At 41.5% G+C, this 15,662-nt stretch overlaps 1 protein-coding gene across 4 annotated transcripts in view; it reads right to left on the bottom strand.

Annotated features, from left to right (window-relative positions):
- Positions 1-15,662, bottom strand: part of trappc9 (trafficking protein particle complex subunit 9) — a 213,790-nt gene that overhangs the window by 46,935 nt on the left and 151,193 nt on the right. For all 4 annotated transcript variants that reach the window (XM_084563278.1, XM_084563281.1, XM_084563280.1 and 1 more), the window contains one exon: positions 14,529-14,619. In XM_084563278.1, the coding sequence (XP_084419404.1) occupies positions 14,529-14,619 (91 nt within the window). The remainder of the gene's footprint in view (positions 1-14,528; positions 14,620-15,662) is intronic.

The raw sequence follows: 15,662 nt of genomic DNA, 5'->3' as shown, positions 1-15,662 counted from the left end.
CATAATCTGGGTCACTTAATTTGATCACTATTCTAATATGTAGGAAATCAACACTGCCTCTGAAGACAATTAGCGCAGTTCGTGTTGTAAAGGTTAGACATTAATTGTGAGTGCTAGTAAGACTCAAAGGTAACTCAAAAACCCACCAGCTTTAAATCCAAGCCAACGCAGCTGATGCAGGTATTTCAGTGGGTAGGTACAAAGTGCAAAGAGCTCTTTGTGAGTGAGTTACCGTTTTAGATATTTTTTTAAATGGGAAAGCAACCAAAAAGCCATGAGTGATTTGGCAGTAATGCCAGCGATGTCAGTGAATGGCTGTGCTTGAAATTCTAAAACGGTCAAAACGGAACTGTGTGATTCAGCAGAACTCACAGAAGCCCTCCCATGCCATCTAAACTTCATAACATTAAAAGACCAGCCACCTGCTACAAGTGGACTTTGCTTCCTCCTGTGATCGCTGCGGCTGAGAAAAAAAGAGTCTGGTGTTATGTTTTGCACCTTTGAAAATAGACCAGCCAAAGGGATCCCGAGAGCTAATTACAAGCCACACCATGAGCGTCTTTAAATACCAGGTGGGCAGAACAATGCCCGGTCCAGACAAAAGCGGAGAACAAAAGGCCACCACTGTTGCATAAAAGGAAGACATAAAGTGAACCAGTCACTAAGAACATAATACGGTTTATGTGTGTATGTGGTGAGACGATCCCGAAAGATCATTAACAGAATAAACATCAGGAATACTACACCAATAATCTACGCATCTTGTGCCTTGATACTTTCAATTCACACTGTTTAGACTGGAGTGGCGGTTGCTTTACCCATATAACATTCTTGCTACCTATGCAAGAAAAGACTGCATTTTTTTTTAAAAGCAACTAACACTAAATCCACCTCACTGGTGAGTAAATTAGTACCTAAAGGTTCTTTATTACAGTATCTATGGATTATGGTATCGTATCGCACTGTTGTACTGTATTTCATAATTAGGCAAACTAAGGTCCAATGAATTTGGAGTAAATATGAGCAATTAATTAGACATGAGACATATTAGATATCACAATAAGCTGAACAGCACAGTAACATTTATCAACTGCCAAAGACGACAGGTTTTCCTTTGCCGTTAGAAAGCTGTTAGTGGTACAATTTAGCAATCCGTTCCCCATCTTTGTCTTAGTGACCCAGTATTGGTGGTGGTATGGAAAGAAAATAAGCACAAAGCTGTCAATACCCAACCATCCAGTTCAACCATGACTCTACAGCGATGCGGAAGGGGACTAGACGCTCCCATGCGTGACTAAAAGAGGGGCAAGATATGAGTCCTACCGATCAATTCATTCAGGCCTGCAATCCAATTATTTCTCCAGGCTCTGCGGCCATCCGAAGGCTTCATTTTAATTACCTCTTCCAGTCAGTGCTCTCTTATATTCAGGGCAAGGCAATGTGTTGGAGTCAGGTGTCACGCCCAGTTCAGAAGAAGCGGAGAGATGCTTTGCTGAGGCCAAATCATGGGTTTGCTGTGACATCAAATTTAGATTCAGATAAAGCTTTAGACGAGAGAGCCAGCTATATTTGCTGTTTCTTGTCATGCTTCATCTGTGCTTTGTTTTTTAATTATCAGTCTGCACATGGCTATTCCATGGTGAATGTCTCAAGTAAAATAAGTATAATACAGTACGGTAAAAATCTGAAATAAGGTTAGATACAAATAATATTGTTTCTCTAGCTAGCTATTTGCACTCCTGAATTACACTGCTTGGAGCAATGTGAAAAAAAATCCCTTACAGTGGAATTACAAATCTTACTGTTAATTTAGGAAAGCTACTGAAAGTAACATAAGACGCAGGTGCAATTAAGTAGATTTTTGCTTTAAACTAAGCAACTGTAGGAATATAAAGCCACATTTTTGTATTTTTTCCAAAATGTACTGCACTTCAAGTGGATACATACGATCAGAACACAGATGCCGTTGAGCAGAAATATTCCGAAAGTGTGCAACGCTGCTGAGATTTTTACAGTTCATTGCTTCTCTGCGCTCTCCAGGATGGCAGACTTTTGGACATTGAATTCTGCAAGCGGTCCATTTGGAAGTGATGTTTATCTTTTGCGTTTGGAAGCGTGACGGCCCTTTGTATGATCTAGCTACTTTGTATGAAGCTCACTGGACCCGTGGTTGTTTGCCGAAGCAGCAAGCAGGACGTTCTGATTACATCGTTATTTTGTCTGGTAGCCACGGTAAACATTAGGTTAAGAACATTTACACAAAAAAAATGTATCTTCCTCTGGGCTTGGCCAAATGCCAATAGAGGTATATGTTTACATATTATATATTATATTTTGTTATCGTGATTTGCTTTTTGTTTGTATCAAATTGGTTTTATTTGTCTGTTCAGTTGCAGGGAACTGAATCATTACTATCTACAAAAATGTTTGTGCAGGCTCATGGACCCTATGTTTCTAGATGAGGGACTGATACACCTGGTAATCATGAGGGACAGAAGAAGTACTGTGAAGTCTACTGACCCACAACATGAAGCATTTGTTTTGATTATGATATTACTCACTCGAGCTGTCAAATGACAATCTGAATATTCTCCCTTGGTTGACTGTTTTAATGAGGTCCGCTCAATTTAAATCAAACATTAAGTTGTTTAACTGTTTGACTGTATCAATTTATCGGCATCCTACTGGGACATTTAGGCTTTATTAATATTCTATTGTGAATCGGGAGATGTGTCCTTGCTGACAGCTATGAAAGCTGCTAATGAGTGACAATTAGGCCAACAGCTAATGATAGCAGTCAGCATTATGTGGAAAGGCAACATTCATGACTGCCGCTCAGATTGATTAATCATGTTGTCTGCCGGCCACATTTCAACTGATCTCTCGTCCTACGAAGCTTATGACAGCGCTGGTCCTACCAAGCACATTTGACCCTTTTCTTTTAACGTGCTACCAGGTGAGGCAGCAATGAAAAGTTTTAAACGCACTGTTAAATTACTTAGTCTATGTTTGCGTGTGTACAAGAGAAACCGCAATATAGTTACAATAAAGAGAAAGGGAAAAAGAGAGAAAGATAATGTGACAATGTGACAGTGTATTCTCATCAAGTGTTTCCCAAAATACGCCTCTGGTGCTTTCTAGGCAAGGTATGATGCAGCAATGATGCTCCACGGCCCTCGAAGTCTCCTCATGACATGCTGTCACCCAGTCACATATTATTTTTGCAGCACCCTGTGTGCACACACACTCCTCTCGCTCTGGAAGGTACAGCTTGTATTCAGGGCAGAGGGGAATGACAGGGTAACAGTGTACGCTCAGTGGCTCTCAGTAGGTGCCCTGCTACAGCGACGGCCGGTGTGTGTCAGGGCCTGAAACCTGACAGGGCCGAGAGCAGGATCAGTCTATTGAATACCAAAAAGTGTCATTTAACCCGGAGGGTGGACACGGAGCTGTCAAGGGCAGCTGCTCCTGTGAATGCCTAGATGGCCGACGTCTGATCCACGACAGTCAAACATGATGGATCACCTGCTTCATGGCAACCTCACAGAAAGCATATGCCAGAAATGGAGAGAGATTGGCAGGGATGCTACTTCAGAATGACAAACAAAGCACATCTAAGTAATAATGCATCACTTCCAAGTATAAGAATTAGATTAAACAGATATCATGTCCTATATAAATATTGCGTTCCCTCTGGCATACATCATTAACTCATTCTGATGTGCAACTGCAGCACACTACAGGGGCAGAAAATGCAATTTCGAGACAGTTGAGACACAGTCACAGGAAACCATATTCACCTAAATGTATCCATTTAACAATCAGCCACCTGTTAAATTTTCACCATGATGGATGGCTAAATGAAGGAACTTTCTACATTTCCCTTCCTCAGTTTTATTGCGGAAGACATAAACACACTCGTGGCATCCACAAACTGTAAAATACACAAGAGCCGCTCTCCACTCATGTGGGAAAATATCTGATTACGAGCCTGCGGCGCCAGAGCATTACTGAGGAGGACCAATAGCGACAGATGATGCGGTGGAGTGACTTCCCCTTCTGAGGGGCAATGTCACGTCCCACCATCGTCAAAAGGATAGGCCGGCTCTGCAGATGTCCAAGAAGTATGCCTCAAACCTGGAGAAAAATGCTTGTGGACTGGCCCAAAATATTGGTTCGAAAATAACGTGTAACCAAGGACCAGACCAGTTCCTGCCTTGTTTACAGCTTAAAGCCTATGTTGTGCAGTGCCTTTTTTAAAAATAAATAAATAAATAATTAAAAAAATATATAATTAAAAATAACAAAAGCACTTCTATACTCAAAAAGAGCTTCACTACACTAGCAGTGTCCAATCAAATTTGGTGTTAATGAGAGCTTCTATCCTCTAATTTCTTTTCTGTGGCACTGTGCTTCTATCCTCTAATGTCTTTTCCGTGGCACCGAGCTCTTGTCCTCTAATGTCTTTTCTCTGGCACCAAGCTCCTGTCCTCTAATGTCTTTTCTCTGGCACCGAGCTCCTGTCCTCTAATGTCTTTTCCCTGGCACCGAGCTCCTGTCCTCTAATTTCTCATCAAATTTCTTCTCTACTGCTGTATAGCATGTTAACTGTTGTGTGTCCCTCTCTACCAAAAAAAAAAGAGAAACCATGGACAAAAGAAGGTCTTTGTGACATTAGTAGCTTAAAGTACATGGCTAGTACGATGGAAACCAAACACAGCTCATTATTTTTAATTAGCCCCATCCTCTTTGTTTGTTGCCACCTGATTTTACTGCACCACTATTTGGTGACAACTTACTGTACTGTCAATAATATTCAAGACTATCACCGTCAAATTAGAAGCCTTATAGGTGTGTATAAAGCTCTCAGATCATTATGGGATCCAATTAAATTCCATAATGTAAAACCAACAGCAACCGTTTCATTAACTCTTGATAAACTGTCTTAACAAACCCTTCCCAAAGCTGTATCAACTTCACTGACATACATCAAGTCAACGCGTGATAGGTTTCCACTGACGTGGCAGAGTCACAGGCCACATTAAAGCCACGTTCGCCACTGATCTGCTTGTGCTTCCCACAGTTGAGAACTGACGGTGCAGAGACAAGGGCAATAACACGGCAATGCACATTTGCCCGTACCCCAGTAGGTGAAACAGCTGTGGCACAACATTACCTCTTTTAGTAGCACTTGAAATAGTGTGGCGAAGCACTCACGACATTCTCACAATGAAACCAAGGGCTGGGCCTGGTCGCATTTAGAAATGTCAGGTAATCTGTCTTTCAGGGATGAAAAGGCAGCCGTTGGGGATACTCTTGTTTCCTCTGAAGGAATCAATAATGGAGGTGGTTTTATTTGATAGAAGGCAAGGAGGGAGAAATAGGTTTAAGCTGAAAATACATTTAGAAAATGGTGAGGGGGAATAAAAGTATGAACGAGGTAACTAAATGGATGTGGAAGCTATGCTATAAATAGATAGACAAAGTGAAACCTGACAAATTAGAAGATTAGAACTGCAAGAACTGTAGCGTGGATAAACGCACGGAAGATTTAAGTATTTTACGTTCATCATACACATTTAGGCCACATACCATGCTTGCACATTAATCACTGGATCTAAACAAAATCTCAACAACTTTACTTTGCGCCTTTAGTTTATCTGCATCTATCTCTTTTTACTCAAGTTTCCGTTTTCTTCCTCCTCCCTTCCCACCAGTGTAAATGAATGGGTGAGTGCGTAGAGTGCTATCAGTGGCAGGCCGGAGGAGTTTTGATTTATTTCCACAGCTCACCCAAACTGACGCGCCGACAGCCCGAATTGTTCTGTAGCCATGATAAATGCCCCATAAACAGACGCTGCTAGCCTGTTAAATGTGCTAACTCTAGATCCACAGAGGGCCAGGGAGAAAAAGAAAGGCTAGATAGGCAATCATCGAGTTGGCCGCTGTACACTTTGCTCTCATTTTCACATTAAAGCCACCAGGGTGATAGGATAAGACTGGTGATTCCAGCCAAAGTAGAACAAATGATCCTTTCATGCTCGCAGCCCTAATGTGGTAAAAATGTATTAACAATGCTCTGTCAAACAGTCTTGTGTTATGGTAATCATACATGGCACAATGTGTAGAAATCACCATTCACATTCAAAATGGGTTAATTAACTGGTTGATAAAACAACTGACAATATCTGCCAGATCATTTACTTAAGCCACCTGAGAAGAGGAATCCTTTCAAGGCTCTCAAGGCCTGGCTACCTCAAGATTACGCACTTATAATAAGTATGACTATCATTGTCTCCATCTCTACACCCATCTTCGCCCGTCTGAGTCAGCACTGCCTCTGTAAATCACAAACACCGGCCCCGGAGACAGAGTGAGCCTAATGAAAAGGCGTGAGTTGTCCTCCTATCTCGCTCTGGTTTCAATGGGAGACCTTTAGGATAGCTGACTGACAGAGCCTGGGTGACAGAGTTGAAAAACAAGCAGATAAATCAGCCTCTGCCTACACAGTGCTCCTCATTGCACTCATCAGTCAGCTAAATGGGCCACACCCGCTGCAAATTTAAGCCTATCTGCACTCCAGTAGGTGGGTGGCGAGTTGGGGTGTAGAGTGGCGATGTGTGTGTTTGCGTTTCTGCCTTAGCAGAAATGCGTTTCTGCCTTAGCAGAAATGCAAACATGCCTTTAGGTCTTTAAGTTAGAGCTATGTTCTGAGGGGAATCCATATTAAAATATCTTTTGAACCAAGGTTTTTCTGTGAACAAGACAGAGCTATATTAATTATGCTTGAGCTAAACTACCACAGACACCTAGCCTAACAAACTAGTCAGCTCCTGGCCAGGCTGGAATGTTGTATTATCTCCAAAGCTCCAGTTGTATAGTGGTTAGCACTGATGCAGCAAGAAAGCTCTGGGTACAAACTCGCCAGTGAAGGCTGGGAAGACTACAACCCACGCAGAACCTCTAGAGGATATGCAGTGATAGATAATAGATGGAATAGATGTTTGGATTCAATACGCCAAAAGAACAAATTCACAAAACTTCAAATCAAGTCCATTACAGCCAACTATAACCAGAATTAAATCTATGGTTGTGGTTTGAGATAGATGTTTAATATAAGGCACATGTTAATTGCATCAATCTCCAGTCTCCTGCGTGAAAGGCCAACTTGTCACACATCCATTAACCGCCCTGAAGGACACTTATTTTCCATGCCACATGCAGGGCATCATACTTGAATGCCCTGCATACACATAAAAACATGTACAATTGGTGGCATATTGTATTTCTTTGGAATAGGATTTGCAAGTCTGGAGAACGCTTTCTTTCCTAAACTGCCAGATGATGTGGTTTTGTCAAAGACGATGGCGTTGCATAGACACAAATAAAGCGCCCCTTTGTATTGGTGTCATGATGCACTGGGTTTGAAACCAACTCCAATGTTGATCCACCAGCAGCAATGTCAGACACATCCTTTTCTAAACCTACCCAAGTAGTAGTAGTAGTAGTAGTAGTAGTAGTAGTAGTAGTAGTAGTAGTAGTAGTAGTAGTAGTAGTAGTAGAACAGCGACAACAACAACACTACAGCCAAGGTGGACTTAGGGAAGACAAGGCTTCATATTGGTTTCTTTTTCTCATCAGGATTACACCCTAATGAATAATCTGAGGGGGTAATTAGCAAGAATCACTGCCTCTCTGTTGCATGCCTCCATCAACTAGTCAGGTTGCAGTTAGCAAAGACATTAAAGGGATTTAACAAAAGCTCTTCGGCAGACCATGGAGATGTCACAGTGTAGTTGATATATGCTTTGTGAGGTGACAGTGACCTTTGACTCCACGAATTTGACTCAGTTTGTCTGAGTCCGAGGTGACGTTTGCAACAAATTAAGAAATTCTGCGATCACTAGGACAAAAACATAATGCCTGTCAGCTGCAGCTCTGATATACATTTTTTTTTATAAATATGTTGAGATACATTTTTAGATTAGTGTCATTCTCTTATGCTATATTTCTGCTTTTGGTCTCCATCGCCAGCTATCAATAAACTACCTGTATGCTATTGCAAATGGATAGAATAGGTAACTAAATACACACTATAAGCAAACACATAAATTCTGCCTAATACCATCCATTCATCCATCCTCTATCTGAACTCAGGGTACATCCTGCCCAGGTTGGCAGTATATCACAATCGCTCCTGTCTAAGCATATCTAAAATGAAATATGGGTGTGCACAACAGCCGATGGATGTGTTTGCCTTCCTAGGGAGCTCGGTGGCAGGCTGGACTGATCTAGATGGGCTTAAGGAAAGGCTCACTACCATCTCCCACAGGTCCTATCAGTGTTGTGCAGATAACTGCAGAAGAGCCTGGAATCGATGCGTGCACAGATGTGACATATTATCAGCTGCAGGTGCGGTCAAAACACTTGTCTTTCACTTCAGCCATACATGCATTCATTCCTATCCTCTCTCAGGTCAGCGCTTCTAATCACCACCACCACCGCAGCGGAGGGACTTCAGTGTTAGGTGAGTTTCTGCTGTTTGACAGCATCATTTGTCAAACCTGCAGGACTCACGGCAGTTACACACCTGACAAAAGCATAAAGGCATATTATTCCATGAGGTGTCCCCTGTGTGTGTTGAAAAGGCACACGCCTGTGACTGCGCCAATATCTATTTGGTGTGTGCGCGAGGTAGGAGGAAGGGGAGCAGAAGTGCCGTCTTATTAAATTATCTCGCCGCCTTTTACAGCAAGGCCCTTCTCTTTCCATCTCTCTCCTAGGCTAAACATTTGTCTTTCCATTCATGGGTGAATTTGTATTCCATTGAGATGGGTTCCTGGTGGCAGACTGACGGTGGGAGGGGGTGGAGGGGATAGGGAATGGGTGCAAAGTCCGCATTCAGGCTTGTTGTTTTCCATCTCACTGCTTGGTTACAGCACTCAACAGGCAGGCAATGCAGAAAAAAACGAAGCCTGTCCACAGTCGCTCGAATGTAATTTCCAATTAATGCAGACGAGTAATGCGAGTAATTAATCTAATTTAAAATAATTCATCATTAGTTTTCGTCAGTGAAGCTTATATTTCTGATTCTCGGTGCACTTTTTTAAATGTGCAACATCTTTAAATGTGTCCTAATATATTCTGCTGCTGGTGGTTTACTTAATGTTATGTGTATTTTAGCGTGACTTTAAATACTGAATAAATTATTGTATTCATCACCAGCTTTCCCCCCCCCCGGGGTCATTTCATCCTGTACTGATGCAGACCTCACGCTCTCCTTTAGCAGAGTATCATAACCTGCCACGGTGGTGTCACACCCTCGGAGAGCTCGGCCTCGATTGGCCAGGTGACTGTTTATTTAGCAACACTCCATTAAGTTGACACAGCGACTGCTATCACGAGGTGCTGCGCTTCGGCTTTAATCAAATTGACAGCTGAGGAGGTATAATCAATGTGGCTATTTACATAATTTCAGACTGAAAGAAAAAAGAAAAAAAAAAAGTAACGGATACCACCTGTTCTGTCGTTATAACTACTATGGAGGGAAGTGGAAATATTCCAGCTGAAAATCATGCAACGTATTGTGTTAAATGAGATGTTTTGCTCCATAAAAAAGCAGATTTATTAGGAAGGTAATGCAACACACTTTTGAAACGTTTAAAAAAAAATCATAGATTTTGCTGACAACTAAATACCTATAAATTCTCACTAGTGAAAATGAATGAATTCTAATATAACTAGGGCTCTGTAACAATTCTGAATTCCTGGTACAGTTCAGTTCTGATTAACAGGTGATTAACAATTCAGTTCAATTCAATATTCATTCATTTAGAGATACTTTGGTTTTGAAACAATTTTGCTTACTTACTTTTTGCTTACCTTTCACAACACTAATATTGTCCTTGGTTCCAGGCGTATGTGGTATTCCCACAATATTTTTCCTTGAAACATCTTGCATGTGGCTTTGCGTTTGCGCAGCTCTTCTCTGTCTGTCGTCGCAAATCCAATCAGCTCTCAGGCGGCCAGACGGCGCTTTTCAGAGTTGGAGCTTTGTTTTGGGTCTCCCCTCGGACGTGGACTAATCTCGTTGCGCAGTGGCAATTGATCGAGGATGCAGGAAATGACATGTATTTTAAAAGAAAATCAATCAGAGGATTCTGCGCCTCTATATCAGAGCTTTCAACCGAAAATCGATTTCTTTTTAAACCCAACCCTAAATATAACGTATCTCCCAACATGACTGTTATGCTCAGTTTATGTAGTAACAGCATCAGAAATGTGGTTATTCTAGATGATCATTTTGGAGGATGTATTTTGTGGTGTTTCTGTTATTTAGCCTAGCCCGCTGACTAAAATGGAGCTGCCAAAATAGTAGAATTACAATATTCAATAGTACTACAAACCACAGTTCAATCAGCAGCTCTCAACAAACACTGAATACCGAAACTTTCACGAGGCTAAGATTTAGTGCAGACTGTTATATTGGAATGCATTTGTTTTTACTAAGGTATCAAATGAAATGGCATTGTTAGTTTAATCAGTGTAATTAGTGCATTGATAAAATGTCTTATAAAATAAAACTTTAATTAGATTTTGATGAGTGATGGAACAAAAGTCCTTCCTTCAGATTGTTAGAACTGAAATATACAGGCACATTTCCACAAATAGAAATATCCTGTCCACCCTGCTGTCTGTATTTCAACAATGCACCGTGTATTTTCCACTGTATTAGAGAGGGGTTAAGGAAGCGTATGGTTCGATTTTTTTGCCTGGGAAACATTTGAGCGGATACCAACATCCTAATTTAGAGCGTTCCAACCCGCAGCCCCCCTCCCCCCGCCAAACGTCTTCCCCTCTCTCAATTTTAAGGATGACAAGTGCCGCTCATAGTTTTTGGGAGTGTAATAAAATTTGGTCACAGATAATTAAACCAGTCAGGCAGCCAGACGTCTGGAAAACAATAGCTGAGAAGCCCCGGGGCCGCTTTGCTGACATTTAGGCTGTAAAACTGAAATCCACCATCAACATGTACAGTTAAGCAGGTTTTTTTTAGGATCTGACAGAGGACCGCAGACTGCCGGAGCAGAAAATTGAAAGACTATGAAAAGCACGGATCAATCTGAACTTATATCAATGCCAAATGCGGTAGGTTTAGGCGTAATCAATCATATTTGTCCTAGCCTATAAAACCTGTCCATAAATTAATTATGCTGTAAATGTGCTCAGCAGTACACTCAAGTCACAGCAGTAGCTTTGTCCCGCCTCCCTGAAGAAGAAAAGACAAAAGCATAACAGCAGGCTTTGTGAAAAAATGTGGCTTCTGTACAATCACACAAACACAGCCAGAGAATAACGTCCAAGCTGTCCGCATATTTTAGGTGGATGTGCTCAGTAGAACGCAGCCCTCTCGTCTTTGTTTGGCTTATGTTTGTGTTTATGCTAGAAATTTCTTCTCAGCTGTTTTCTTTCGTTAAAAAAAGGGCTTACCACATAAACATAAAAGTAATCCGCTTTAATTTCTTGCCCACTCTGTAAATTACAGGCTTGTCTTTGAACTGAAAAGATGAAATTCAGCAGTAGCAAAAGAAAGTGTCAGTAATTAAAAAAAACAAACTATGTATTTATAGTCACGTAGTGAGGTTCATCATTTATGATCTGACTTTACTGCAGCTCTGCAGATCTGACAGGGGGCTAGAACCATTCACTGACGCCGTCCATTTGCTGCCCATTCAATAATAATAATAATGTGCTTGTAAACAAACGCAAAACCATACAAGAGATTCTGGCATGTTCCGCGCTCTCCATTTACTGGAACCTGTGCGATCAAATATTCATGGGTTTCTATGGTAGCAAATCATGAAGACGCATCAAGTTTCTCAGGCCACACAATTGGCCGGGCTCAGGAAGAGATGTCAGAGCTGTCTGTTGCAACGCCAGCCCGAGGCAAAGGATCTCTAAATAAATAAATAAAAACCTTCCCTCTGTTGACTTTTAGAACATTTTGCTGCGCTATTATTTGGTGTATTGAGTTTTGAGTTTGAGGATTCATAACAGAATAGATTTCCTGAATTTCTGTTTCTCTGATTTTGTGCTTGAGTTATTTTTATTGCATTTCTTTCTAATGCCTTTGACTCCCCTGCTAGTGATGATTACCATTTTTATTGAATCTTTTAATGTAAAGAGACATTACATTTCTCTTCTGTTCTAAGAGCAACAACAAATGTCCATTCTGACACAGGTGACCTGTGACAAATGTTCCCGTCCTGATTCAAGCCACACTCGGATCATGTTACATGTTAGGCTTCTTCCCACTAATCAAGGAGGAGGGCCTGTGCTCAAGTACTCTGACTGAGAGCAGAACTGAAAGCGATCAATCTTTTTTTCTTTTCTTCTTTTTTTTACCAGAGAGCAGGAAAGTTGAAGGAAAGCTGCAGAGTAACGGCCGTCAAGAAATTTACTGTATACTTAGCAGCCGGATGTTGAGTGTGGAGTGGTACTGAAGGATTTTCAGCTATGGAACGACCGACACGGCCAACTGTATGAGTGGACTTGTGCTTCTCGCAGATCCACTCAACAGGAGGGGATGTAGCACACAACGCTGGGCTCGGCTGTGCATGCAAATGCGCCTTCACAGCACATACTCACGCTCTCCTTCTTTACTTTCAGCCCGTGTTTGATAGTAAGCCGAACACAGAGAGCGAGACAACACAGGACGTGTTCACACCATGACAAATAGGCGTAGCACACTAATACACAACTCTCCTTAACTGGAAAATGCCGTGGAACATAACTGGTGTAAGAACTGGGAAGGTAATGATTCTCTCATTAGAACCTTCTGAAGGTTATTAATGACAGATAACCTCATCTAAATTAGTTATAAATGTACCTGACAACAAAGATGCATTGTTAATGTACTTGCAAAACAACATAGAATCATTTATAGCTAATTCTTCATTCGCTTGTCATCTCCTTTGGACCGGGAAATGACAGTTGTGATGGAGATCACTTTCTACAACCACAAAAATACAAAAAGGCTGAGAGTATACAATAGAATGCAAACAATAATCTCTGACAATCAAATTAAAGACTTAAATTGCGGAATGGTCCCATAATGATGAGACTGAAACAGCACGGACCATGTAAAGGAAGTGCATAACCTCATGAATGAGTTGAAACAGTTTCAACAAACGAAAAATAATTGTGTCAATCTGAAGGCTGTCGACATCAGATATAATTAATGAGATCCACAGCTTCTGCTTTCTAATAAAAAAGTAAAAACATTTGATTTTTAAAGCTGCTAGAGTTTGAAATAACAAGTGAACAGAGGTACTCTCTCTGACCATGCTCCCAAAGGTAAAAAGGTTGTAGAGTACTATTGTGCACTCTTAATCTAATTCATGACAAGACAAACTGAACAGTTTTTGCCAACTGCAATTAGATTTTTTGACAAGCAAGTTCTAGTCATCTACAGTGTCAGTGTGAGGCTTACAGAGCAACGGAATTAGGCAGCATCCAATTGGACAACGACGCAGGGGAAATGGATGAACTATACACATAATTGAGCCTCTGATAGTCTTGGCAACCCTGATAAAGGCATCCTAATGGGCTGAGGCAAATTATCTGGCTCACAATCAGCAAGCCTTGCAAATACCCAAGGCTGAACTGCATGAGTACCTTTGCAGAAATGAAGAGGAAATAACAACCACTGTCAACACCTGAGATTGACAACATCATGTAGGATATCAGTCTAAAGATGGCTGTATTTCAATTCATAACACAAAAGCATTTTTCTCTGGAATTTATTGCTAAAGGAAGATCCAAAATATCTGGAGAAGAGCGAATCCAGTGATGTATTTACATGTGATCCCCTTTATTATGGTCTCAATAGATTCTCACATTTCCACGCATGATCTGCCGCGCAGATTCATTTCGCAGATTGCCGTCTCTTTGCAAAAGCAGGACAGCCCCAGCTGACTAATCAAAATGCTGGCAGTGCCCAAAGAGAGGCCAGGAATCTCAGAAAACAAACACCCGCAGTAAATCAAAAGTGATTTCAGAGGATGATCACAGATGGTGCGACCAAAGAGCGCTCCTACAAATTCTGTGTGTCCCCGGTGATTCACACATTTCCCAAGCTGCTGTCTACACTTTTCCAAAATAGCCCGCAGCCCATTATAAATGCAAATAAAAAACATGGCTTGAGACCAGTTCTTGAGGTTTATGCACTAACTGACAGGTGAGAAGGCGGCCATGTTACCACCCAGATAAGTGTGATTGACAAACACATTCATAGAAAACCTAAACGAAGACCTGATTTCAACGAAAACTCAGATAGCGAAAAGAAAAAAAAAAAACTATACACAGTACACAGACAAGTTTTCTGCGTTTCATCAACTTCATATTTACCTAATATAACTAGTTTTCACATTTCGAGGCGTTTGAATACACAAACTTTTAATGGCGACTGTGGAGCAATGGTGTAATCACGACTCAGACGAAGGAAGGCACATAAATGAGAGACTCACCCCACTGCAAAGGAGCAAGCTGTAGGTGCTCCAGGACCAGCTGGTTGAGGACTCCCTCCACGCTGGCCTCTCCACAGCGCTGCAGAGACGGGTGGGCGAGGTTAAGGACAACAGCATGGGAAAGCTTCGGTACGTTTGAAGGATTAACCATCATGTTAAGCTCTGCTCTATTTACACATGTAAAACGTTTTACACATAAAACTAGGAACTGGATCAAATGACACCACTGGTAATATAACAAGCTATGGCTGTAAGGGAAGAGACTCAGCTATCCAGAGCCAGGAAGGGGACAAGTCTGGGGCCTTTCTGCGTGGAGTTTGCATGTTCTCCCTGTGTCTCTGTGCCTTGTCAAGTCTTGCATCGTAGAACACAACCACATACATTCTTGGTTTACTCCTAAAAGAAAACTGCTAACACTTGTCTGGCACACGATTAAAGGGCCTGATTTACTTTGTGTGAGAGAGCGAAGCATTGTTAAAGATGTGAAAGGTGCTAACTGCATATATGCCAAATGTCAGGGTACATGCTTTAGAAACACCACAAAGTTGAGCTAGAAATATTGCTGAATCAAGCCAGAAGACATATACAATACTACTGGTAGTAGCATTAAAACCCATGACAGCCACCATCATCATGTAATTTTTATGTTATGCATTCATTTCGATGTCAAAGGTGCACAGAGAGCATGTTTGTATAATGACAGCATTAAGCCGATCGCGGGGAAGGCTATCAATGGATGAATACTGCATCAAAACAAATACGGCTGTCAGAGAGCAATTACCCAGATAATGTGTGATGATAAGGACACCGCTGATCATTTACACAGCTGACATTTGGAATAATGGGTGAGACGAGGAGCGCCCAGAGCACCAAACCTGTGTCTGTTAACCTTTGCGGGAGAGTACAGTATGCATGCGGAGGGAAAGAGACAGAGAGCGAGAGAGAGAAAGGAGGCATCCACAGACAAAACATACTGAGCTGAAAAGTGCTTCCAGTGCGCCTGCTGGATTGTTTCCAAACTCAAAGTGTGACTCATGATGATTCACAACATGCACCTGCATCTTATTCCAGTGAACAATGGCAGCGTTGTGGTTTTGATCACTCAAAGCATGACCACGTACAATTCGAAATTCA

Source organism: Chelon labrosus (genome assembly GCF_963514085.1).
Source record: "Chelon labrosus genome assembly, chromosome: 16".
NCBI lineage: Eukaryota > Metazoa > Chordata > Actinopteri > Mugiliformes > Mugilidae > Chelon > Chelon labrosus.
The sequence above is the reverse complement of the archived record's forward strand: the minus strand, read 5'-3'. Positions and strand labels throughout refer to the sequence as shown.